At 53.2% G+C, this 25,649-nt stretch overlaps 2 protein-coding genes across 2 annotated transcripts; one reads left to right on the plus strand and one right to left on the minus strand.

Annotated features, from left to right (window-relative positions):
• The first annotated feature begins 4,560 nt into the window (after window positions 1-4,560).
• On the plus strand, window positions 4,561-12,775 carry TCTE1 (t-complex-associated-testis-expressed 1). Its single transcript, XM_031552403.1, is given in 9 exon segments — window positions 4,561-5,094; window positions 5,795-5,925; window positions 6,840-7,107; window positions 7,904-8,472; window positions 8,670-9,119; window positions 12,407-12,467; window positions 12,470-12,493; window positions 12,496-12,672; window positions 12,675-12,775. Coding segments are annotated over 7 exon segments (1,560 nt in total). The 5' UTR covers window positions 4,561-5,094; window positions 5,795-5,925; window positions 6,840-6,929.
• On the minus strand, window positions 11,552-21,900 carry TMEM151B (transmembrane protein 151B). The gene has a single exon (XM_003203935.4). The coding sequence runs from the start codon at window positions 20,449-20,451 to the stop codon at window positions 18,919-18,921; it is 1,533 nt and encodes a 510-aa protein (XP_003203983.1). The 5' UTR covers window positions 20,452-21,900; the 3' UTR covers window positions 11,552-18,918.
• Between the last annotated feature and the right edge of the window lie 3,749 nt (window positions 21,901-25,649).

The following is a 25,649-nucleotide window of genomic DNA, read 5'->3' on the forward strand; positions in this document are numbered from 1 at the left end:
GGCAGCTCCTCAGCCCTTGGCACCAGGTCACGCAGCCCCCGGCAGGGACGAGGTGCATGAGGGGGAAAGAGGGCACCGAAGGACAGCATCAGCTCTGCAGCCCTCGGCGGTCCCAGGCTGTCCTACCCCATCAGTGTCCTCCCGCTGCAGCAACCACACTGACATTGTCCTCACAGGGTTGGGCTTTGTTTTCCCACAAGGAAAGGGGGCACTGCCCTCAGCTGGAGCAGCCCCTGGGTCTCTGAGCTGCTTTTTGGCAGCCACGTGAGGAAAAGGGGCTGTGCTCCCCGTGTAAAACCACCTGGGCTGGCAGACTTGATCCCCTCGTGCTCCATGTCCCTGCATAGCACCTACCCCTGTTGCAAATACTTCGTGCTGATCAAAACACAGCACAACAGGGAGAGGCTAGAATTAGGGCAGGAGAGGGAACAATACACATCCACAAGCTGAAATGCACATCATGGACTTCCCAAGCTACTCAAGAGACCATGCAAAGTGAAGGAAGTATCTCCATGGGCGTCTGGAAAATAGTCTCCCACCAGCTCTCACCTCCAGCGAGGGAAGGAAAAGGCTTCACACCTGCTCTGAATGCTGCAAAGGCTGCAAGAAACAGAAGGAATAGAAGGTGCTGACCAGATCCTGTCCCTCCTCCACGTGGAAGTCCCACCAGCATTCCTCCAGCAGCTGCAGGGCTGTGGCACCAACCCATCCCACAGGAACAGGGAGGGAGGCTGGCAAAAGTGTTTGGTGACCCTGGTGACCTTCCTTACAGCCCAACCTGCTGCAACTAGCCCTATTTCTGAGCATTTCTCTTGGGTACTACTGAGAGGCTTGTCTTCCCCATCCCCATTCCCCAGCTGAGTGGCAGCGAGGGCACCTGTGCTGCATGGAGAAGAGCTGAGGGGCCTGCTGCAACACAGAACTAACAGTGGGAGACCCCAGAGCTAACAGAGAGGCCCTGGTGCCGTGATGAAGGTGTTCCCTGAGTACTCTCAGGAAGAGCCAGCAGAAGGTGTCAAAGTCCCTTGAAGAGAGAAGGGATTGCTCAAGGGGTCAGCAGGTGCTGAGCCAGCAACAGCTGTGGCTGCATCCTCAATTTTATCCATTACTTATAACAGCCTGGGAGTTGGGCACAGGGAAACCAGGTCCTCTCTTCTCTGGCATCTCCCAGTCTGGAATTCTGCCAGTATCTCCCACCTCAATCCCCCACAGCTGGGGCTGAAGCCCAGGGAAGCAGGGGAAAGCACGACAGCTTGAAGTCTGCATCCACTGGTAGAGTTGTGTTGGTTCTTCACCGTTTTTCTGTAGCTTAAAGGGTGGAGAGAAAGGAAGGGGGGCCTGGCACAGCTCCTGCTGAAGCTAGTTTGCCATCTGGCATTTGGATGAGATGCAAGGGGCTGAGTGGGAGTCAGCAGAGAGGCCTGAATCTTCTGGCCTGATGCTGGAGAGATCTCAGCAAGAGGAAAGGAGAGAGTGCTCCAGCAGCAAGGAGAGGGGCTGCAGACAGGAGCTGCTGGGTCCCTGGGCACAGCTCCTGCCCGCCTGGAGGTTTTCAAGATTCTGTCAAGAAAGCATATGATCTGAAAAATGTATTTGAAATACGAGAAGAGCCTAGGGAGTTCCAGCACCAACATCAGAAAATGCATCCACCCTGCCATGAGCAGCAAGCATCCTAGAAGGAAGGGGTTCCCCGTGGTGGAGTGCTGCCAGCTGCTGAGCCTCCCACCTGCCAGCACCTTCAGCCTCTTTACTAGAGCCATTCCCCTCACCTCCTGCTTGGTTCCTGTGTCATAGTGGAAAGGCCAGGGCAAAATGATCTTCACAGCTCCTGCTGCTCTCAGTACCCAGGAGTGAGCCTGCAGGACACGCTGGGAGCTGAGCACCGCTCCCCACCATGTAGTGCAGGCAGCAGCTGGGCTGGCTCCTGTGAGCAGGGCAGGGGGCTGAAAGGTGGGAGGTGGAATCAAATCCAAGCTAATTAAGGGTAATTACTGCTCTTCCCAGGAAGCAGTAGGAGACAGAATCCACAATCAACCCCTCTATTAATAGCTGTCAGCAGCTGCGTGGTTCCTGCTCTCCCAGGGAGAGCGGAAAGCTTTGCGGGAGAAGCAGCACACATGCATGCAGTGCTTCTCGCCCCATCAGCGCTCCCCATTCCTTCAATGCTGGCTTTACAGGGAGCTATTTCCTCTCCTGTTCCTTTCACCATTCCTCTAGGACTGCAGGAGACGTTAACTGCTTTTTAGCAGCATTTTTTCAGCAGGAGCCAACAGGAAGAAGGCTTGGAGACAGAGCTTTGGATCTTGTCTACACCCCTCAGCATCATCATTTTGTCCAGCCCCCATCAGTCTGGCAACTTTCTGTGCTTCTCTGAGCTTCCCATTGAAGCAGCACAAGCCATTTTGCAAGGAGAGTCGCTAGAAGCAAGGACAAACTTCACCAGCTCCTGCTCAGGCAAATCCCTTTTGTGCCAGGCACACATTGAGCAGCAAATGCCCCTCTCACAGTCTCCAGCCATACCCCAGGAGTGTGCACAACGCAACAAACCATGCCTGACAGACTAAGGTGCCCCACTGCAGAAGCCACCCCATATGGCATAAAGAACTTGGACAAAATTGTGTCCTAAACTGCAGTGAATTCTGACCATTGTGATGTGACATGAGGACAAAAGGGACTGCAGGAGATGCCCTAGCAGGGCTGGCTGGGAGGATTCATGCATGGATTTTTTCCCCCTTCACTGCTGTTCCCTCCAGATGCCACTACAAGCACGCAGCCTGCCGCTTGCTGCAGGCAAGAGCCTTGCCAGATGCACTGTGCAGTCCCCGAGGAGGCAGCTGGTGCTCTTGTCATCCCATCAGGGAGAAGCCCAGCAGCCCATTATAGTTGAGGAGAGCCGCTGTGCTGCAGGTTGCACGAAAGAAAGCACCTGGGCAGCTCAGCCACCTCCTCTGCTCAGGCACACAGCCACACACACTGCCCCGTGGAAATGGCAGCAGTACCTGCCCAGTGACACTGCCACAGGGCTGCTGCCAACACGGTAGGGCTGTCAGCAGTCCTTGTGCTGTGTGCTGCTGGGAGAGGACTCCCCATGGCCTCCTGTGCCCTCCCACAAAGCCTGAGATTTTGGTGCTGCAGAGATCATGCTCAGTTATGAGCTTAGTTCTGTGGCAGATTAAGCAAGGATTTTCCCTTCTCTCCTCTTCTCAGAGTGGTGTGGTGCTGCATTCGCCCTTCAAAGCTCGACTACGAGCAAGTCCTTAAGAAGACACAAGAAATCAGAGTAAGGGAAGGCAGGCAGGATAAACATTTCTAGTCTCATGCCTGGGACACCAAATAGATTGTCACCATCCAGCCATCAGCCTCAACAGCATCCCAGCCTCAGATGCTCTGTGAGATGCATTCCCCCCATCAGTGCACAGGCTCCACTCCTAGTTAGTTGTTGTAGTATTAGCTTCTAACAAAGTTATGCTGTTCTCTAGCTCATTTGAGGAGCAACAGTGCCTACGACTGCACACCCTGCTGGAACACATGCATGGAAATAAACATTCAGGTAGTCATCAGAGGAAGAGTTAATGCAGCTATTTTGAAGTTGCTGCTCCTTGTTTTCAATGATTCAAGATCCAGCTGCATCCCATTCCACAACTGACTGCAGTACATGGGCCATACTGTCTCTGGGATCTCATGGCTGTGGGCAGACACAGCCGGACCCCATTCAAAGCACAGCATCTGCATCTCGTTACCATGAGGTGGGCTGAAGGCTTTGCCATTGCAGACTGCTTGAAGGCTCTGCTCAGTGCAAGAGAGAACATTTATGGCTATGTATTGCCCCCAGTCTTACTTTTTCAAGCTCTAGAAAGCCCCAAAGATGTTTAAATGCCAGCCTGGCCCATAGGCTGCCTCGCTTGTCCCCAGAGCTGGGGGACAGCAATGTCACCCGCCTACAGAAGAAAGTACATTGCTGCTGAGGTCCTGCTTCACACCACTGAAAGTCACGCAGCACGCCTCAGGATCTTGATGCTTTTTTAGGTCTAAATGCCTGTTGTTTCACTGTGAAGTCTTCAGGGTAATCTCAGGTCACATTCATCACATCCTCACAACCAGGAGGTGTATTTTAAATGAAAGGCAGCGCAGCTTCCCAAAAACGCCAGCTATCTCGGGACTAGCGAGAGTATCATGAGAGTTGGCACCAGCATTGTGCGCACTCCCACAGGGCACGCAGCGGCTGAGATAGTGCTGTACCCACTGCCGAGCCCGTCGGCGCTACGAAAGTCGCATTTCAGCCGGAAAATCTGTGGGCAAACACCGAAACGCTTCGATCTGAGAAAGGGGAAAAATGCGACGCACGCTTTCATCCCTTTGTTGACTCCATACATTGTGTGCAGTCCCTACACGTGCTGCCGACGGTGCTGTCCCCTAAGCCCTGCCTGCTCCCTGCTGGTGCCCAAGGCGCTGTTGCCGGGCTGGGGCCACGGCCAGCCCTGCAGCCACCGCGTCCCCGGATACCGGCGGCCGCCCCGGCAACGGCCGCGTTCCCGACGGTGAGGGGAGGCGGGTACGGGTACGGGTACGGAGCCGGGGGCGGCGGGGAGACGGGAGGCTGGGGAGAGAGAATGGGAGGTGGGCTGTGTGTCTGATGGGCCGTGGGTGGCGGCAGCCCGCTGCTTTCCTTGCCATCCTGTGAGCCTTCCCCCCACCCCCTCTCCCCGGTTCCTAAAGAGATTTCCTGCTCCTGAGGCCCCTCCCGGCAGCGACCCTCACCTCTGCTGGTGTCACCCAGGACCGTGTTGTGGTCCTCGGCGCTGGCTGGGTCGTAGTGGCTGCATGAGCCCTATTCCCAAAAGTCTGCCTGGCCTCATTCTTCCTGATATCCAGTTACAGATAAATTCCATTATATTTGGAGCTAAGTAGATTCCTCGTCTGACATGCATTTTTTCCCTTTACTTAAGGCCCGTTGGGGAGACTCTTTAGGAGCTGCAATATGCTGTCCTAATGGATCCTTAGCATCAGCCCTTCTGTGTGAGTGCCAGGGAGCTCTGCAAGGCAGTGCTGCTGGCTGTGGGACTGCCGGCCCGTGTCTCCTCTCACCTGCGCGGGGTGAGCACAGCACAGAGGCGGGGAGAGCTGCCAGCACGTCCAGGGTGCTGCAGCAATGTCCTGAGAGCTTCAGCTGGTTTTGAACTACGGTGGGAATGCTACCTCAGCCGGGGGCATAACCATACTCAGGGTGAATGAAAAAAGCAGATGTCCATTCCCAGAGCAAAGCAGGTGCCACTGAAAGGCTGCTCTGCTGTTTAAATATGTGCTCATCAACTTCCAGCCCTTTTCTGACCACAGAAAAGCCATCAGAAGCCCCATTTAGCTGTGACTGGCCTAGGGGGATAAAGTAACACAGATGGTTTTTGAATACGATGAAGGGCTGAGCAAGGAGAAAGCATTTTCCCCAGTCACCTCACCTCTGTCAGTGCCACCTCGCTGCCATCTGACCGTGCTATGCCCTTCTGCAAAAGCCCAGCAAGCGCCAGGAGCTCAGTTTTCAACAGGGTTGTGCAGTCAGTTCTCTCCTCTTTCCTCTCAACAGCAGAGGCAGCAAGCTAGCAAAGCCCACTACAAGGCTTTCAGGGAAAGGGTTCGTGCTGGCTGAGGCAGCACAAGCTGGGACAGCAGAGAAGGGATTGAAGGGCTGTAGGGCTGAGGAATGCTGTGGGACACGATGCTAAGGGGCTGTTGGCTTCTATGTATGACGTCATCCTTTTGACTTTGCCCTTTGCCCTGAGCCATCCTCTTGGTCTTATAGGAAGCTGCCCTCACTTCTGACACTGCCAGCCCACATTCTGCCTGATGCTGCTTTTAGGTGCCTCTAACCCATACGGCCCAGGAAAGATCAGCATGGCTCTGCGCACCCTGACAGAGGATCAGCAAGCCTGGGTATTCAAGAGGCGGGCTCATTGCTCGTACCCATCAGGGCTTCCAGACAATCACTGCACACGTGGATGGAACAGTTGAGGTTACAGCTCCTGAGGTTGGGGTGGGAAGCAGCAAATGGGAAAGTTTAGTCTGGGAAAGCTCTGCACGGCAATAGGAGCGAGCATCCTGCCTTCTGCTCCAGGCCGGTTCTTTTAGCTCTTATCTGCTGATGCTCAGGGTGGGTCTGGACTGGTCTGAACCGTCTCATCAGTTAATGGATGCTTGGAAGGAGTTCAGCAGGAGAGTAATTGAGCAAAGTATTAAAAAGTGCATGCACTTATAATAAGCATCTGTCTGTAAATACAGGCAAACTGGATCAGACCAGAAGATGATCTGGCCCAGTATCCCCTTCTGGCAGTGACTATAAGCAGGTGGAAAACCACAAGTATGTGTTCCTTTCCTCCAGTACTCTCCCCACCTCCAACCATATTCTACTCAGACTGAGCCAGGTATGGCTTCTGAGCATTGACAAGGGGTTTCTTTTCTTTGAATTTATCCTGCAGCCTCCACAGACTGTCAGCACCTGCAACATCCTGTGGCAAGGCACTCCGCAGTGAAGAACCCCTTTTTTCTTTTGTTTTAAACCCATCCTGACAGCTTTGCCTATTTCTCTTCTGGAACAGACAGCAAGCAATTAATTCTTGTCCATCCTCTTCAACAAGACTTGAATTAATACCACCTTATTATCTGTTCATTCCATGTGGTATCTAAAGACCTCTTTGTGCAAGGAACTGCATAAAGATAAGTTGTTTTGTTGCGGTGCTCCAGGTGCAAGCAAAGAAGCAGAAGGGCTGGCTGAAACCGTACGATGAAATAGCACAAGCAGAGCACCCTTATGGCCGGCCTCCATCTAAGGTTGCCTTTTTCTTAATCAGGCAGCCTGGCTGGAAAGCGCAGTGGTGTTTTCCTGATCCCGAGCCATTTTCCTCGTGCTTCTGCTGAAGGAGAAGCGTGCGCTGAGCAGGATGCAGCAGACAGCAGGTGGCAGGGGCAGAGCCATCCCTTCTCTGCGTCCCTCCCAAAGCAGGCTCATGGCTGACTCGTACTGCGTGCATCGCATTGTCGAGGATCCCGAGTGGTGCCTCATCACTGTCCCCCCACTCACTGAGCTCTGCCTGCAGCACATCGTCCAGAATTTCACAAGTAAGCATGGTGGGGACTGCTGGTTTTTTGGGGAGCGGAGGGCAGCGAGGCAGGCAGAGGCAGCTGGAAGGTGCGGTGTGGTACCCAGCCCTGCCAAAGGAGCAGATGGGGAAAAATATCTCCTCAGGCAGCTAGTTAGACAAACTGCTTAGTTACTAAGTATGTACTTGTACACTACAGGGATGGCTTTCATCTTCTGGGCTGCTATCCAGGACGTGACTCTACCGTAACCTTGTCCTGTGGCTTCTTCTTCCTGCTGGACTCAGCTTGGCAAGCAGGGCTCTGAAGTCGCTGGTTCCCACTCCTGGGTCACGCATTACAGCAGCAAACAAGGATGCAGCCCCATCGTGCCAAGTGCTTATAAAGGGATGCAGAAGTACTCCTATCTCAGAATACAGCTTCAGGCTTCCTCCATAGCCCTTGGTGGGGATGTGACAAGTTCTATCCTCAGGCAGCAAATGTGCTTTTGAAGCAGGTGGGTAGATGAAGCATAGTATAATATAAAAAGCCCATCTCATCTGGAACTGACTGGGAGAGGGGAAAGAAAGGGAGAACCCATCACTCAGTAGAGCAGCAGCAAAGATCAAAGACAGGACTAACGATGTGTCCATGCTGGGACTGTAACTACATACAGGCACAAAAAAAAAAAAAATAATTTTTTGCCAGCTTAGCTCCCTGCACCATCTGCCGGATACTGAGAGGTGAATCAGCATCAGCAGGGGGCCTAGGCAGAACTGTAGGGCCACCCCTGATTCCTACAGCCCAGACCAACTCTCCTCCTCCCCATTCCCTCCAGACAACCCTGTTTTAGATCGTCTTCTGCCTGAGGACCAAAGGAAGGTGCTGGCCAGGCTTCCCACAAGCCTTCCACTCACTGTCACTGCCAACCTAATAAGTGATGAGGACTACTGGAAGAGGTGCTGCACCGACCGCTGGCAAGTGTGTGACATCTCCAACCATGGAGGCAGCTGGAAGCGGATGTTCTTTGAACGTCACCTGGAGAACGTCCTGAAATGCTTTGTCCCCAACACCACAGACCCTGACCAGGTCCTGCAGCTCATCCCGCTCTGCAGAGACTATGTGAAGAAACTGGAGGTTGATCAGTTCCTGCCACCGGTGAAGGAGGATCAGAAGGAGGAGACAGATGACTTTTCTGATTCAGGAAGTGATTTGGGGTTTGGTGAGGTGTGCATTCATCACTATGACCTGGGAGCCCTTGTTCCTGCTCTCCCTCTCCTTGAAGAGCTTAATCTTACTTACGGCGTGAAGGACTGTGGCATGAACTTTGAGTGGAACCTCTTTAAATTCACCTACCAGGACTGCTGCAACCTGGCTGCTGCCATGAAGATGTGTCACAACTTAAAGGTAACATATCCCAAAATGAATCTTTCTTCCTCAGCTCAATCTTGAAATTGCCTAAAGGAAGAAACCCTGGGGCCAGTTTTGCTTGCTGTCCCTTTGTAAAGGGAAGTGAATCCTATCTCTGCTGATCCAGGGGCTTGAGGGGTTGTGCAAAGGCCAGCCCAAAGCATTGGTTGTTTTTCTGTCCTTTACCCTCACAGATTTTCAAGCTGACACGCAGCAATGTGGATGATGACAAGACCAGGCTGCTGGTCCGCAGCTTGCTGGATCACCCCTCCTTGGTGGAGCTGGACTTATCCCACAACCTCATCGGGGACAAGGGGGCACGAGCTGTCAGCAAGCTGATCAACTGCAGCAAGTTAGAAATCCTCCACCTGTGTAACAACCAGATCTGTAATGAGGGTGCCCAGGCTCTGGCCCAAGCGCTGGCAAATAACTGCACCCTGACCTCCCTGAATCTGCGCCTCAACCACGTGGAGGATGAGGGCGGGGAGGCTATGGGCTGCACTCTGCTGACCAACACCACCCTGAAGTCCCTCCACCTGGGAGGCAACAGGCTGGGAGAGCCGACAGCTGTGGTTTTCTCCCAGGTCCTCACTCAGAACTCTACCCTGACATGTATCAACTTCTCGTGCAACCCCATCGGGCCGGTAAGAGAAGCACCTTCTCCAGGCAGCTTGGCATCCTCCATGGATGTATGGTTTGATGTCTGAACATGGTCTTGGGCAAGCTCGTAGGGACCCTGCTTAAGCAGAGGGTTGGACCGGGTGACCTCCATAGGTCCCTACCAACCTCATCCATGCTGAGATTCTGTTGCAAAGCAAATGCTGAGCCTGATCTGCCTCCAAGCTATGGGGCAAATGTATCCCTTGCTATCTGCAGTCTTGCTGTGATAACGATCAGCTGCAAGCAGTGAATAGACAACAGTGACAGGAGGATGGAGGTCTTCCATGGTGACGCACATTTGTAGCACTCACAACATGTTCTCACAGGGCTCTCGAGCAAGAGCTGGCTTTGGCTTCTAGGCAAAGAGGGGCTTTCCCCTCGAGAGACTGAAATCCAGGCTGTGTGCTTGGGAAAATCACAGCGTGTTTACCCGCGTGGGAGTAGATGAAAACGATAGGCAGCATGAGATGAGCGCCTCATTTGTACCCTCTATACTTTGAATCTGCTATGCCCTCTGGCACAAAGCAGAGCACAGTTTCACCCTTCCCAGAATCTCTCCTGTCCATTACACACTCAGAGGAGATTGTTAGAAAATTGACTCTGTTGTCGAGTCCCTTTATTTCACCCCCCAGCTCTGGAGCAGTGCAGTAGCTCCGAAGTGTCACATCTGGATGCTTATATGTGGCTCCTGAGCCATAGGCTCCCATTTTGCAGGCAGAGGAGCTGCTGCAGATCCTACTGTATCCCTAAGAGCTGCAGTGTGCACCATGCCCACAAACCAGACCATTTCTCTTCTGCTGATGAGCTTCAGAAATCTGAAACTGGACAGCTAAATTCAATCATGCCGGTTCTCAAACTTTCTGTGCTGCTTCAATTTTTCTCACTGTCACAATAAAGAGACAGCAAGACCAGCTGTCCCTGCTGGCAGGAATATTGGCATCATTATGTTTGACAATGGCTTTAAAAGGATTTGATGGCAGAAAACCTTTTGTGAGATCTCATTTTCTTTTGTTCTGGGCATGGAAAACTGCTTGAGTGTAACGATACAAAGGGACATGGGATGGAAAGGATTAGAAGGGTTTTTGCTTAGTAAATAATAATCTTTGTGGTTAGCATCTTCCATTTGATGAGCTTTTTCAGAACCCACTTGTGAAGTGTTTTTATCTTTATTTTATATATAGGGAAATGGAAATCTCTGCTAGGAATGCATCAAATTCTGACCTCTGTATTCCTTTAAGAAGAGGCTTCTCTATTTTCTCACGTTCTGTCCTTTTTAGCAAAAGGTCTAACAGTCAGCGTGCTGGGGAGCGGATTGCCTGCACAGGGGAGATGGGGTCAGGGCGTGTGTTGGGCACCTGAAAGAGGAGGGCTGTGGGAAAAAAATGTCAGATTATTGCATACCTAAAGACAATGCTTCAGGCAAGGGAAGGAAATGCAAGGTATGCTACCTCCCTAAAGCTGTCTACATTGGAACAGTTTGGAACAGGCTGCCCAGAGAGGTTGTGGGTGCCCCATCCCTGGTGGCACTTAAGGCCAGGTTGGATTGGGCCCTGGGCTGGTGGGTGGCATCCCTGCCCATGGCAGGGGTTGGAACTGGATAGGCTTCAAGATCCCTTCCAACTCAAGCCGTTTTATGATTTTATGAATCTGCGTTGCATTGTCTGACCCATACAGCATTAATTGTGTGAGATGTTCCCTCACAAAAGCCAGCCCTGCCCAGGAAATGGCACCCAAGGGAGATGAGGAGCAATGCATCTAATCCCACTGCTGCCCATCCCTACCCAGCAGGGTGCTGGAGACTGAGGGCAGGGCAGCGCAGACTCTTCACAGGTTATCCTCTGCCCATGCCATTACCGAGCATGAGCTTGAGGACTCCTGACATGATACCCAGAGGGAGTCATTAGCATGTGTCATATCACTGTGTGCTGCATAAGGCTACACTCCTTCCACGTCCCTCTCTAGTGAGCTACATTTCAGGCTTGGGAGAAGCCTTAGGCACTTGTGTCACTGTCTGACGGGCTCTTTCTCACCTGCTGCAGGATGGTGGGAAGCAGCTGCTCGAAGGGCTCAGGTGTAACCAGACCCTGACTGAGTTTGACCTCCGCCTGGCAGAGGTGGGTGAGGAGAGCGAGTACCTCATCAACCAAATGCTGTGGGCTAACAGGGATGCTGCCCGTCTGCAGTCCCTGCTGCAGCAACCTGCTGAGCCTCTCTGACCGACAGCTGCAGCAAGCAAGGAGCTAAAGGTATCACTGGCTGCTATGTAGTGTCTGGGATAACCAACCTACCCCTGCACCGTGGTGGCAGGAGGCTTCCAGCACCCCAATCCAACCCCTGCCCTCAGGGCAACACAAGGGCTTGGGTCTCTCCCAGCTCTGAGCGACCCTACACCCACAGACCCACTGCTGACAGCCGCTTCCATGAGTCATCTGAAACTTTTATTACACCGATTTGGTTTACAATCTTTGTACTTTGATATTTCCAACAAAAAAGGCAACATTGTGATATACTGTTTGTACATATATAGAGAGACGGACAGAGCTAGATCATATTGACATAGTTGAAAAGTAAAAACTGTTCCCAGGGCTCACAAAATAATTTGTTCACCATGTACCCGCTTGTGCCTTGCTCTGCCTGATGGACACAGGCCACCCGCTTGATGCCATCCATGGCCATATAGATCAGAAAGGATCGAGTGCGAGGCTGTCCCCGGTGCCAGCAGCCACACAGAGGGGCCCTGCGGGTCACCCCCGAGTCCTTGCAGAGTATTGTAGTGCCTTTCTGAACCGTTCGTGGATGCTTCAGAGGCTACATCTGCAAGAAAATACAGCCAGGGGCAGCTGCTGCGAAACCTTCCCACTCGGGCTCCTCCAACTACTTGTTTTCCATCCTCGAAACCGAGGTATTGAATAGATTTGTTTTATTTGCATTTACAAAATATTTCCACTGAATGACACACCTGAATGAGATGAGAACTCGTGTTCAGAAACAGCAGAAAAGACGACCCAGGTCAGCTTCAGGCTGAAGGAGCAGCTCCAGCAGTGAGGGTGGGTTGGGGGCTTAATGGGAGTGTCTGGTCCTGGCAAAGCCTGCAGGTAGTTCCAGGTACAGGACCATGCAGGACAGCCAGTTGTCTGATGAAGGCTGATGCCAGGAGGGCAGGGATGGGATGGCACATGCACTGGCCAGCACAGCCACCGAGGACCAGGGGTGGAAAGAAAAGGGCTTGTGAAAAATGCATCACCTGAAAAAACGTTGAATTGCTTTCCAGGATGCTCTCGGCTCCTTTTGCTGCACACGGCCAAGACTGCCAGCACCACCTGACCACCATCCAAGCATGCTCCTGGGCTGTGTGCCTCCTTGAACTGCTTGGACACAACAAGAGACCAGCAGCCCATTACCGCCAGTGTGCGAGGCTTCAAATTATGGATGAATTGGTAACAATTAAAGCCCCTACAGCTGATAGCACCAGCAGTTTCTCCAAGTGTGATGCTGCCACTGCCGGCGGGTCACTCGTCACCTTCAGGCTGGATTACAGGTGCAGGCACCCATGCAGGCTGGGCGCATCCCCCTGCCCGTGGGACATGCGTGGGTCTGTGTCAGACTGACGGGGGGATGGGAGGAGGAGGCAGGGGAATGATGGAGGTGCTGGGGGCTGGCTGGCAGTCACAGCAGATGGTGAGCTGTGCTTCGTGCAGGCAGGGCGAGGAGCCGGTGGCGGCTTCCTGAGCCTCTTGGCTTCCGCTCACAGCAATGGAGGCACCGGTTTGCAAGGTATCATACTGGCATATGTTGCCAACAGGATGGCAGGCTGCTTTCAGGCACCAGCTGGGAGTGGAGGAGCAGGAGGATGCGTGGGGATTGGTACTGCACTCAGCATCCCTTTGCTTCGGCAGGGCTAGATTTGTCCATGTTGAACTCCATCCCTGCCTGCCACCTACATGCTGGCCATAAGCACAGCCAACCACGGTGTTGCTGAGTGGTATTTAGCTACAGGGGAGGGAAAAGGGGGCTGTGCGTGACGTATGGAGTAGTGTAGTAAAGCCAGCTGTGTCTCCTGACAAAGGGGACATAGCCCAATCTCTCCTTTGGTGACACTGGAGAGGGCTGAGGCCTGCATTGGTGTGTCTTTGCGGATGGAAGCAGCACAGAACCAGGCTTCGCATCAGCCTCCCTGGGCAGAGGAGACAGCTGAGATGTGAAGCGCTTCCTCCCTGCAAGCTGCGCCCGAAATAGCCAGCCCTGTCAGATCCCCATTCCTGGCCATGATGGATTAGCCTCTCCCAGGCACAAGGCAATTTATTCATTAGTGACACTTACACCTTGTGGCTGCATTATCCATTGCGGTTTGGTGACACGTGCTCTGTCAGTGCTGGTCCTGGAGGCAGCAGCGTTGCTCTGACGACGCAGCGAGGCCCTGCCTGGGCACCCCAGCTGGGAAAAGCCTCCTCCATCCAATGTGTCTTCAGGCAGGAAGGGCTTACCCTGAAAGTCCACTTTGCCCCAGGTCTTCTCCATCCTTGACCCAAAACACAGCTGCTGCAGTATAGCAGCCTCCCGCCCTGCCTTGCCTCATGTCTCCCACAGAAATCCCCACATCTACAAAGCCTCCGACAGCTTCTCTCAGTCAGCCTCCGTGGGCACAGGGCATGCAAGTGGTGCTCAGCGAGCAGTGCTCAGAGGCAGTGCAGCCAGACTGGCAGGTTGCTCCACCAATATGCTTGAGGTCACTACGAGTCCACCGACATCTCCCAGGAGAGGACTGGAATGGTGTGAGCTCATGGCCCAGAAGGAGCTGATGGAAGAGGGGCGATTTGGGAGCTTGGAGTAATGCTAGTTTTTGCATTGGATTTGAGGAGAGTGAGAAGAGCTGGAGAGCATTGGGCAGGGAGCAGATCCAACAGTTCTCTCCTCTCAGCCAGCCAGCAAGGGATTAGTTTCATCTCAAACACAGTTTGTTCCATGCTTTTATCCCCGCTCTCTGCCAGTCACTGCAGCAAATGTGACACTTTGCACCATCTTCTTGCAAAAACCAGGTCAGGAGTTTCCTCTCACAGATCATTAAGCAATGCCCTGCCACGCTGCAACCCACTCGCTACAGGAACGAAGGGGAGATATCAGACCAAAGCCACCAACGCATCCAGACTTATCCTTGGAGGTGCACCCAAATAACAGCCAACCACTTCTCCTTGTGCTGAACCAGAGGGGATGTCTGCTTTCAACTGACACCCTCTCTGCATGTGCTCTGGAGATGTGCACAGGCTTAGGAGTGGGTCTTCCAAACCTTTTCACCCTGACAGGTTCGTGGGCTGCCACCCAAAGTCTGAACTCAAGGCATGCCGGCTGACAGCGCTGCTAATGGATATTTGGATGGTGGGACTGATACAAAATACTAAGTCATCTCAACACATTCTAGCTAGGCTTTTTTCTTTCACTAATGTAAGTAGCTAAGATTGCAGAAGCAGCTTGCACTGATGGAGAGTGAAAGAACCTTGTATCTGTGTGTGAAGTTACTTTGCTCTATGAAGTCCACTACATTATAACCACAGCAGGCAATACATCCACTTGCAAAGTTCAAAGAATTGGAGAGGCTTCAGGATGGGCACTGATTTCTCATGAGCTTCATTTCCCTAGAAGTTGGAGGTTTACAAAAAACAACAAAACAAAAGGCCCCAACAGAAACAGTCTCCACTGGAAAGAGGGGAGGAATAAAAGCCAGTTAGCTTTCCAGCAGCAGCTGTGCTTATTCTCAGTGCTGGATGAACATGCTGCATACTGTCACAGGCTCCTCAAAACTTGGCAGTACCTGGAAGTGTTGCATAGGTTGATGATGCATCTGATAGTAGAGGCTGGTTGTGGGCTGCAGGAAGAGGAGCTTGCTGAACTCCACAAGGAAACTGTCCTTCCCCAGGTGAGACAGATGGTGTGAGGAGGGAAGGAAGAAGGGGAGCCCATGAGTCTTGCAGGTTCAGTTCTGTCCTTGGAACTTCGTTTCCCTTTGCATGTAGAAAGGCTGCAGTCCTATGGGAGAAGTCTCCTCTCCCATTACAGCATAGGTCAATTTTCTCATTAGCTGGCTTTTGAGGGAGTAAACAAGATCACAACCACGAGTGTAATGTTTCCCTTCATGGAGCAGCTGTGATGGAGGCAGCAAAGCAGAACAATTCAACCCATTGCTTGAAAGACAGTAGGAATTCAACATTCGTTCATGTTGGCCAAGTCCCAATGTGAGCTCTGTGCTTCAAAGCAACACTGCAACAAATCAGTTTGTCTGGATTCAAGGACAGATCATTCTGAAGAGTTGCTAAGCCATGCTCCCACTGGCATAGCACCATGGGCTTCATGAAAGTTACACTAGGAATGAATGCAGCCTATGTATGTCTATCTGAAATGTGACTGAACGCCTTTCTCATTTTTCCAGAATGCCCATGGAAACAAGAACCCTGAGTGGGCTCAGCCCTAAGCCTCTAATGGGCTCCCAGGCCCTACAGCCTTCAGTCTCCAAGTACACCTGGCTCAATGGAAATTACAGGCCCACATGCAACGCAGGAGGCAGTGTTACCAAACAGAGCTAACACCTAAACCATAACACATTTCTGTGACAATACGGATCCAAATCGTTCTCATAGAGACTCATCTTCATATTCACACAGACCTCATTGTAACCACTGAATATACATGAAACATGATTAGAAGCCCATGCCACAAGTTGAGAATTACAGTTCTTTGGTAGCACGACTTCTCAGTGGTATTGCCATGTCTCGGAAATATACCCTACAGATGCTGCAGCAGAGTAGGAGCATATTGCAGCAATTCTGCCCTGCTGGAAGAAGGCAGCATCCCGGTGAAATTAGACAGCAGTACCAAAGCCATAATTGGAAAGGCTGGAAGGAATTCTTAAAAGGTATTATTCTTTCCACAAGCAAATTAGCAGGCAATGATTTACTGCCATCACATGCTACCTAACTTTCTTAAATTTCCTCTTACTAAGCCTCATCCTGTAGTCTCCTCCACACAGCCATCCACAAACAGCACTGGAGCCTCTCAAGCATGAATGGAGAAAGAGACCAAGGAGGGCAGAGGTGTGCTGGGCGCTATCTGAGAAATTTCTAGTGTGTGCTGAAAGAGATAAATGGGTGGTGATGTGCCTTGGAGGTCAGTTAACCCAGAGCTCCTCGCATGCTCATTCTTTCTTTAGTTCATGAAAGCTGGAGAGCTCCTGGCAGCTACACTGGAAGCAAAAGGAAACACCAAACACTGCAAATACATTTTCCAGCCTTGTGACAGGGTAGAAGAGCACTCTTCTAGGGACATGTCAGCGATGTGAAGTGCCAGGACAAGGAGCTGGCAGCGTTCCCACCTCCCCTGTTCCAGTGTAAGAGGAAAACTGCTGGCAAGTGCAACCTGATTCTGATTCCTAGCCCATGGAAAGCTGCAAGGGGTCAATGGCATGTTGAAAACAGCAAAGCCTTCTAGAGCGTGGGGCAGTCTGCTCCTGGATAAACCTCATGAAGAAGCCCAGAGAGAGCCAGGGACCCGCAGAACTCTAAAGGGCAGGGCACAGTCCCTCTTCGGAGGACTTTCAGTGCCCTAGGGAACTAAAATGCCTGCCAAACCTTTGCTGAATCCATCTGTCCAAGGCACCTTGGAGGCTAGAGATACTGCAGCCTGATTTAAGCAATGTGTAGAAGATTTCAAAGAGACTATATTGGAAAGGACACAAATTCCTCACTAGTGACCCAGTGCAGATCCACTGATTGAATGTCTCCTGATTCACCAGGACATAAAAGCCATACACTCTGTGAGGACACTCAGCACTGGTCTTGCGTTATGTCTTTGGAAAAAGAAGCACAAGCACCCAGCGAGCCAAGGGCAATCACTGAGCGTGGAAACCCCAGGGCAGCCAGTGGGGCGGTATCCACTTCCACTCAGTCTGAATTTGTGCCAATAATACCAGGAACAAAAAACAGAGGAGGATGTGCCCATACCAGAGAGCTTGTGCTTCCAGGTTCTCATAGAGGCCCTCTTATTTCAGACATCTATGTCTGGTTGTTAAAATAAAGGTAGGTTACAAGACAGAAGCATAACAGAGTAAGATTTTAAGAGATTTTCTGTTCAAACCACTGTTGTTTGGAGCCTAGCCCTTGAGATCCAGGAGGACAAACTGACTTGAAGGGCAAGAGATACTGTCCAGGGCACACAGGCACAAACAGCAGAAAGAACCACTCTGGGGGGCAAAGCCTTACAGACCCTAAGGATGTGACCTCTCAAAGCTTGTCTGTGTATCCTACAGAGATGTGATGCATGTTAGAAAAGGATCCTGCAGTAGGTCAATTTCAAACCTAATTCACTGGAGATGATTCTCTAACCTGGGCTGATCTGGTGGAACAAGACATCTGCACCCAAGACTCCATGACCTGTATGTGAAGCAATGCAGCATGGCTGAAAAAGCAGACCTTTTGTTAATGCCTTGCTGGTTTACTACTACATCTTGCACTTCTGACAGTGTGAATGTCTGAATGACCATGAGCTAATGGACTTGCTCTTGCGACCCACGGCACATTGCTCTTGGCATCACCTTCCCTGGTGAATGAGGGAAGCGTGGTGAGCCTGAGGAGGAGGGTTGTCTTTGCTCTCCATGTCCCCAGTCTGGGGTTCCCAACGCTTCAGTGTGTTTTTGTATTTCTCCCTCTCTGCCCCTTAGAGTTCCCTGCCAAAACCATGCTGCCAGAAGATTGCAGCTTGGTATGCAGCCAGAAGCCAGCCTAATTTTGTGCAAAATTCCCTCCTGCAGACAGGCACCACCCTGCTGGTCTACTATCAATAGTTGAACTGCAGCTGAACCAACCAGGGCCTTCCTTGATGCATGTCTGAAGCTATTGGGATAGGATGGGACCTTCACCAATCGACACGCCAACTTGACATCCGCACGCTGCTGTCCCAGTGCCATCCCTTCCCCTTCCCCAGCTCACCAGGGACCTCTTGCTCTCCTTCAAGCTGAGCCCTCCTCCAGTCCGCAGATCAGCATTGCCGCACTCCATTCCACCTGGAGGCACCCAGGGCTGCCTGTCCGTGCCCATCCCAAACAGGCAGTCCTTTACCCAGGGGACGCTGACTCTCAGAGTGCCAAAGCTTTCTAAGGAGCTGTGCCTGAGGTCCTCCAGAGGTGATGCCTTTCCCAGTGAGAGCATGTAACAGTCAGAGCACTATCTAGAAAACAAATGGGGAGGGTGGGGTACAAGCCGGGGGTCTGTGGAAGCTGGATTTGTGGTGCTCAGCCTTCTCTCTAAGTTGTCGGTCAGTGCCAGTGCCTGGATGCCCTGGGTCTTCAGACACGGGTGGGAAATGCTGCTGCCCCCACCCTGCCAGGATCTGGCTGCAGCAGGGGGAGGAGGGCAGCGAGGTGCAGCAGGATCTGTCTGCTGGTTGCTGCTTCCTCCGAGCACGCGCCAGTCTGGGGATGGAGAACCCACTGCAGCACCCCTTCCCTGTGCCAGGCCTGTCTTTTTCTTCCTCGCTCTGGATCTTGATGCTGTGAATTACGGTTTTAGGATGGTTTGTTGTTTTTTTTTGTTGGTTTTTTTTTTTTTGTGCATGTGGTGGTCGATCTAGAGTTCTGTACCAGGCCAGGGGAGCGCCATCACTCACCCCTCCAGGAGGTCAAAGCCACTGCTCCATCCCACCTTGTCCTCCTGGGCCACCTCCCTCCCCAGTGCTCCTCTCTCAAACCTCATGCTGCCTCAGGCCAGGCCCTCGGCAATGAGATCCCACTGCCCTCTGCCCTCACAGTGAGGTCTCCACACAGGACCCGTTGCGATGGAGGTGACGGTGGTCGTGGTTCATGCAGCCTTCATTGCGGTGCACAATGAGGATGGGGAAGTAGAGGGCGTCCTGATAAGGAGGAGGGTCTTCCTCCTCCACCGTCACTTGGCTGGAGAGGCGGGTCTGCTCCGTGGGGCAGCTCTGCTCATTCAGGCTCCCGCTCCGGCTCTGCCAGAGGCAGCTGCGCCGTGAGCCATACAGGCGGCCCAGCGAGAAGCGGCTGCTGCTGAAGGGAATGCGGGGGCTGCCGTTGCAGATGCTCAGGGCGCTGCGGGAGAAGATGGAAGAGCTGCTTATAGTCCTGTGGCACCGCTCGCAGTTCTGCCGGTAGCCCCCGTAGCGGCACGCGGAGTAGCTGGTGCAGCCGGACAGCCCCACCAAGTCCATCAGGACGGCTTCCGAGTAGCTGGGCACCAGCTGCTGGTTGGATCGGATGTGCCACTCCAGCTCGGTGCTGTCCACCGTGTTGACGCGGGGCATCCTCCGGCAGAAGGAGCGCTCCTCAGCCGGTGTCACCGCCACGTAGTCAAACCCAAAGAGTTTCTCCACGTGGTAATGGACGTAGGAAGTGCGGTACTCATTTAGCACCCGCAGGGGCCAGGATAGGGTCAGCAGAGCAGCCACCCAGAAAACATAGTGGGATACGTACCAAGGCAAGTTGTCTGGGTCGGAAAAGGCCACCATGTATTCCTTGAAGTCCACGTTTTTGAGGTGCATCCCCTCCCTGGCCTCCATGTAGTCATCCAGGCCCTCGTTCTCAGTGAAGAAGCGGGCCCGCTGGGTCAGGTAGGAGTTCTCCGACTCCACGTTGGCAAAGCTGAAACACTTGGTGAAGCGGAGCCGAGTGGCTGGGTAGCTCTCCAAATCAATGAGGTCCTTGGAGATGTCCTTAACTCCACAGTTGGAATAATCAAACTCGGCCTCTGCCACGTGGGTGTTGACTCTCTCGTGATACACTTGGGTGGTGGTGTAGGCATCCCCATTACGATAGCGGGTCACCTGCCGGGTCCTCCGGACATAGTGGTAGCTGATGGCCTTCCACCAGATGCACGGGGTCGCCTGCTGCATCCGCTGCACTCGCTCATGCACGCTTTCCACATCCACTTTGTACTGGAGCTCATTGCGGGTGTAGCAGTGCCAGCACTCCACCAAGTATACCACGTAGAGCATCACCAGGAAGGCCAGAGGGATGTAGACGTAGCCATTGGAACAGGGGCTGTCGTGGTACATCATGGACTTGCCTTTGTAGGCGCTGTCAAAGGTCAGCCGGGTCACCTTGGTGACGTGGCACCACGTCATGGCTCCCATGCAGCCATACATCAGCAGCGACAGCAGCAGGCATTTCCAGTGGGACTCTCGGCACAGCGACTTGCTGAGAGACTGCTTCACCGGCCGCTGCTGCTCCAGAGGGCCAGGAGAAGGGGAGAGAGAACAAGAGGAGAGGTCAGTAGGCTGGAGGGGCAAGAGGAAGGCAAGCAGGCAGCAGGATGCCATGGGGAACAGATGTCAAGCACAGCAAGATGGAAGCTCGTGGATCTCCTCTGCATGCCCCAGCTTTCTGCACCAGTCCCACCAATGCAGCCAGCTCCAATGATGGCTCGCCTCCTCCAAACACCACACTGAACCTCATCCCACTGTGTCTGCATCCCCTTGCACACAAGTCCCCTTTTCCCAATCACTATTCATAGTTCAGGTTTCTCCTGCTAGGACAGCACAAGTGGTCTGGAGTACCTATAGCACAGAGACCTTTGCAGCAGGGAAGGCCTCTGTTTGGTCATAGTGATCTTCACTACATCACTTAGCAGCCCAGAGGCTCCAAAGTGCTTCTGAAGTGCTTCAGAAATAACACAAACAGAAAAGTGCTCTTCCACAACTGAAGTGCAGCCACCTCTGGATGGAGAGAAGGCAGTACTGAATAGCATCCTAAAAGGTGCTTGGACTGGAAATGAAGAACACCCCACAGACCTGCAACAGCTGGGAGAGGCGAGACATAAGGCATGGCTGGCAGCAAATGTAATTATGTGCACTGGGTTTTGAGTGAGAAAACCCATCTTTACAGAAAAACTGCTCTCAGGTCTACAGCGATGATTAAAAAGGTCAGGATTTCAGCAATAGCACTTCTTAAAGTGATTGCATGGTGCATTCACAAAGACCTGTAAAATCCCCCCACTTAAGGAAATATCCGACACGTTCTCCAATACCCTGAAGTTTTGAATATTGATCCATCATCTTGCTTGTTTGGTCAATGAGACCAAACCCAAAGAAATGACATGCAAAGAAGCAATTTACTTTCTCATACAAAAAGACTTTGTCCAGCAGAGATGTCATCCAACACAGCAATCCCCAAAGGTATGTCCCGAAAGAGGTGACGAGAAGCTCAGCCTTGGACACATGCCACAGATGTCACTAAGCAGCTTTCAGCTTTGCCCTTCTTCTCCAACTGCATGCAGCATGGATGGCTTCAAACGCCCTTCAGATGCCTTACTTACGCCTTGAGCCCAACTCCCCTCTGGATGTCAGTGCCTAAAGACATTAGAGCCATGCTGCCCTAGCCTGAGCTCACCTGTGCCTTTGCATTACTGCCAGCTGTAATGTCACCACTCATAGCAACAATCATCAAGCCTGGCACCATCCCTTCTCTGATCCTGGATTTGCCAGCAAGCTCACTGCAGAGCCAGGGCAGGATTGAGGATATGTGGAACCCCTGCAGACTACAACTCCAGAGTCCAGGCAATGTCTTCCTGTTTCCCAAGCCACTGGATGCCAGGAGCCTGTCATTTGAAGATCCCAAAGAACTCAGTGATTTGCACTGCCAGGAAGGAGGAAGTCACTTTCACTCTTGGCATGAAAAAGAACATTTTAGGAAGAACCAGAGGTCACAAAGCATTGTCAGGCCTGGAAAAAGATCTAGACCTCTTATTTCCTCCATAAATTCCCCCTTCTCTTGTTGAAGAGCATCTCAGCCCTTACCTTGGTCCCCTAGAGCCCTACACACCAATCCTTCCTCCCCTGTGGGACCACAGCCACAGCGAGCAGCAGGGCTGGCTCCAGTCCAACTCCAGCAGAGGTTTCTCTCCTGGAGGGAGTGCACTGCCCTTCCCTGCTGCCTGTCAGCCACGAGTGGAGCAGGCAGCCATGCATCAAAGGGATGCTGGCACCAGGAAGAGAACAATGGCACTTCCCTCTGGGGGTCCCAACCATTGCTGGCACTGAGACCTCACTCTGTGGCAACCTGCTGAGAGCAGGAGCTAGTGGCAGGGACACAGAGCTGAGGAAGGCATGCAGACAGTGCTGCTCTGCAGGCAGCAGTGAGAGCTGCAGGTAGCTCTGCCTGGGAGAATAGGCACCCTACACTCTTCCCCATGCAACCCCCAGCTGCAGCAGCATCACATGGGGAAAGATGCGAACTGAGGGAAGAGAACCTGGAGCAGAGAGATGAAGCAGGGACACCTTGCAGGAGCTGCCTGAGCTGTGTCCTGCTTTCTCAAGCCTTCACTGCAGTCACAAGGGTCTCGGCCCTGACACAGCACAGCTCTCTTGCACTATGCCACCACTCCGGCAGCTGAAGATTTCCTCTGCCCCAGCTGCCTTCTGCCTTGCAAGCCATTCCCAGCAGCAGCTGGTGCAGAGCTGGCTGCCAGTCTTGCTCAGCAGAAGGGCAATGCAGCCAGAGCCCTGCAGAGCTCCAGGCAGAGCGTGCTGCAGGTAGGGACCTGGGGCATGGTACCGGGAGGATGATGCAGCCACGGCTCGCTTCCAGGAACTGTGTTAGCAGGGCTCTAGTCCACACAGTAGTCTCCTCCTAAGGCTACGCAGCATTCAGACACTGCAGCGCTTTTACAGGGTCACACTAACCCCTGCTGTATGTTGTTTACATTCCCATTTTGTTCTAGGCTTTTGAGGTAAAACACATATGCATCAGTGGCACCGGTGGGGCTTCTGAAAGCCTAACAAGTGCCAATAACGGGATACAACCACAGCAGAGCTGGAGGAGGAGCCAGCTGCAGAGCCTAATCCTGGCTGGAAATGCAGCATCTCTGCTCTTCTCCAGGGCTGCACAGAGCTCACGGGAGCATGCAGCCAGCTCTAAGGCTTCCCCACAGAGGCTGCTGAATAAGGTCACCTCTTTGGGCTCTCACCCAGCCTTGCAGAAGCCCAGAGCAGCAAATGAACATAGAGATGAGAAAGCTGGGGACAGGGAAATCCTTTCTGTCCCAGAATGGTGTCACTCAGAGGAGCACAGGCTGTGACATAAATGCCACAGTCGCCTGCTTGCTGCAGTCCGGTGGGATGAGATGAAGGCCTGCCCTGCTCTGCTGCAAGTAGGGTGTTCCTGTGTCACCAGGAGCTACCTCCACTGCTCACACCTGAATTGGACAGGTGAGCAAATCTGCTATGCAGGTGCACCCCAACACCTCTGCTAGAGAGAGAACGGAGTCAGCCCTGGCTGGGCCAACACCTTTGTGTGACCCCAACCAACCTCTCACCTTCTCCTGTCCCACTGCACAACCTCCCCAGTGTCTGCGAGCCACCTTTCTCTGTGCATGTATGTAAAGTGCATTTGGGAAGGGCAAGGGGCAGGTGAACCCCGTGGGCTGCCTTCTGGGCCTCACACACAGTCTTCTGACATCACCCTGAGGTGAAAGGAGGTGGATCCTTACGCCTGCAGCTGCTGCTGGGGGGACAGGAAAGGATGGTGGGATGACTTAGGAGCAGCCACGAATGAAACTGAAATGTCCACAATGCACAGGGCAGAAGCAGCATCCAAGAGGGGCCCGTTGCTGAGCTGAGCTCTGTTGAGCACTTGCTGATACTGATATCTGGGGAATCCTTAAACGTCCCTCAAGGGGATAACCCTGCCCAAAACCCTGATGGCCAAGCACATAGCAAAAGTCCCTTTATTGCCCTTACCTCTGAGGTCCTGCAGCTCTGTTGAGCTCTGAACAACACCAGAAGTGCTGCAGGACCCTTTCACTTCTAAGGCCTGCCACCATCCTCCTGTGCTCTGTGCAGACAATGGCCACTGCTGCTCAGGAGGATCCCAGCTGGGCCCAAATGACACCTCACCATCGCAGCTCAGGAACCGCTTCCCTGGAAGCAGCAGCTGGTTCAGCCCAGGCTGGCAGTGCTGCCAACTGCAGAGGAAAAGGAAAAGCAGAGTATCTAGGAGGCAGGGAACCCTGCCAGCAGTCAGCTTCTTCAACGGGCCCAAGGTCTCCATTTTACAATTGGAAGAGAACTGGTTCCCTCCATTGCATTCCACGTCAGCAGAAGGATGAGGGAATTTTTTTGCTTGTCCTCAGGCTGAAGAGCCTGAGTCTTGACATTTCATAACCTGATGGGTGGAAATGTGTTGCTGAGAGAGATTCACCCCAGCACTGCTAAGTGTAGGTGTATGCCTGTGATGCCAACAGGAAGCAGGTGCTTGGATGGAACAGCAGCTCCTCTACAGCTAGCTCTGGCTCACTGTGTGCCTTGCTGGGATGAGCCAAAGGGCACCTGGAGACTTACGAGGTTCCTAGGTACAGTGACCTGAGATGTAGAGATAAGGCACCTTCAGACAGGACAGATCTCATTTCCCCTTTTCCAGACCCCAAACATCCATGTAAGAAGATGCAGCCTCCCTCTCCCCATGGCTGCTCCATGGCAGTCTGTGACAGCTGCTGACTGAGGGAAGCGAGCCCTTAGCCCCAAGCATGCAGGTCATGGACTCCAGACCTGCTGTCTGCTCCCACAGAGCACAACCATACTGACAACGTGACTAGCAGCCACTGCAGAACCAACACGCCCGGTCCACCTTCTCGTGACTGTGAGGCAGGGGATGCTGGAGGCCAAGGATTCTCACTCATGCTGCACTTGTGTCATCCAACCCAGCTCCTATGGTGGCACCTCTTGGAAGGCAACACGCTCCCTTGGACATAGCACTGGCAGGGCACAGGAGGCAAGAGACCATGTCCAGGAGTGATACGTGCATGTATTTGCCCTACAGAAGCAACATGCTGCTCAGGTTCTGTCTGGAGCCCCGGGGCTCAGGGGTTGTTGGACAGCAGCAGGAAACGGGAGCTGAGGAAGAGCCTCAGAGTACACTCTACGTGCACAGCTCCCCAGACCTTGAACTTCGGCGTTCCTCACCCACAGTTATTTTTATCTAAATACACGATTGTACATATAGGACAACTCCACGCGCACGAACGGTCTCCCCAGGCCGAGGAGGCAGAGAACACGGCACTATGCAGCACCGCCAACCGCAGCTCCCCGGCAGCAGCGGACGGCGATGCGCAGCCCCGCGCACCCCCACCGCGCTGCCCTTCGCCGCCTCCAGCAGGTGAGGAGCGCTCCGCTCTTCCTGCGATGCCGCTGCACTCCAGGAACCGCGGTGGCCCCTTATCCCCGTGGGAAGCCCGATCTGGGGGTGGGACAAAGAAGCTCACCCCGCTGCCGGCCGCGTCTTTCCTCGCATCCCCCCAAGGCAGGAGCGAGGAAGAGGGGGACTCGTTTTCCCAAGCACGGCCACCTCTTCCCGCTGCAGCAAGCCAAAGCCCCGCGCTCTCCTTTTGTGACGGTCCCCGTTCCTCCCCCCATCCCCGGCATTCACATCCAGGCTCCGTTCCCGTCTGCTGCGCTCCTTCCAGCCGCGCCGGGGCCGGGCCGGAGCGAGCGGGTGGAGGAGGCACCGCGGGGCAGCGGGGCCG

Source organism: Meleagris gallopavo, chromosome 2 (genome assembly GCF_000146605.3).
Source record: "Meleagris gallopavo isolate NT-WF06-2002-E0010 breed Aviagen turkey brand Nicholas breeding stock chromosome 2, Turkey_5.1, whole genome shotgun sequence".
In the NCBI taxonomy this organism is placed as follows: Eukaryota; Metazoa; Chordata; class Aves; order Galliformes; family Phasianidae; genus Meleagris; species Meleagris gallopavo.

Coding starts and splice junctions, on each gene's coding strand:
- TMEM151B (XM_003203935.4), bottom strand. CDS start 20,451: ATGGCATCCTGCTGCCTGCTTGCCTTCCTCTTGCCCCTCCAGCCTACT.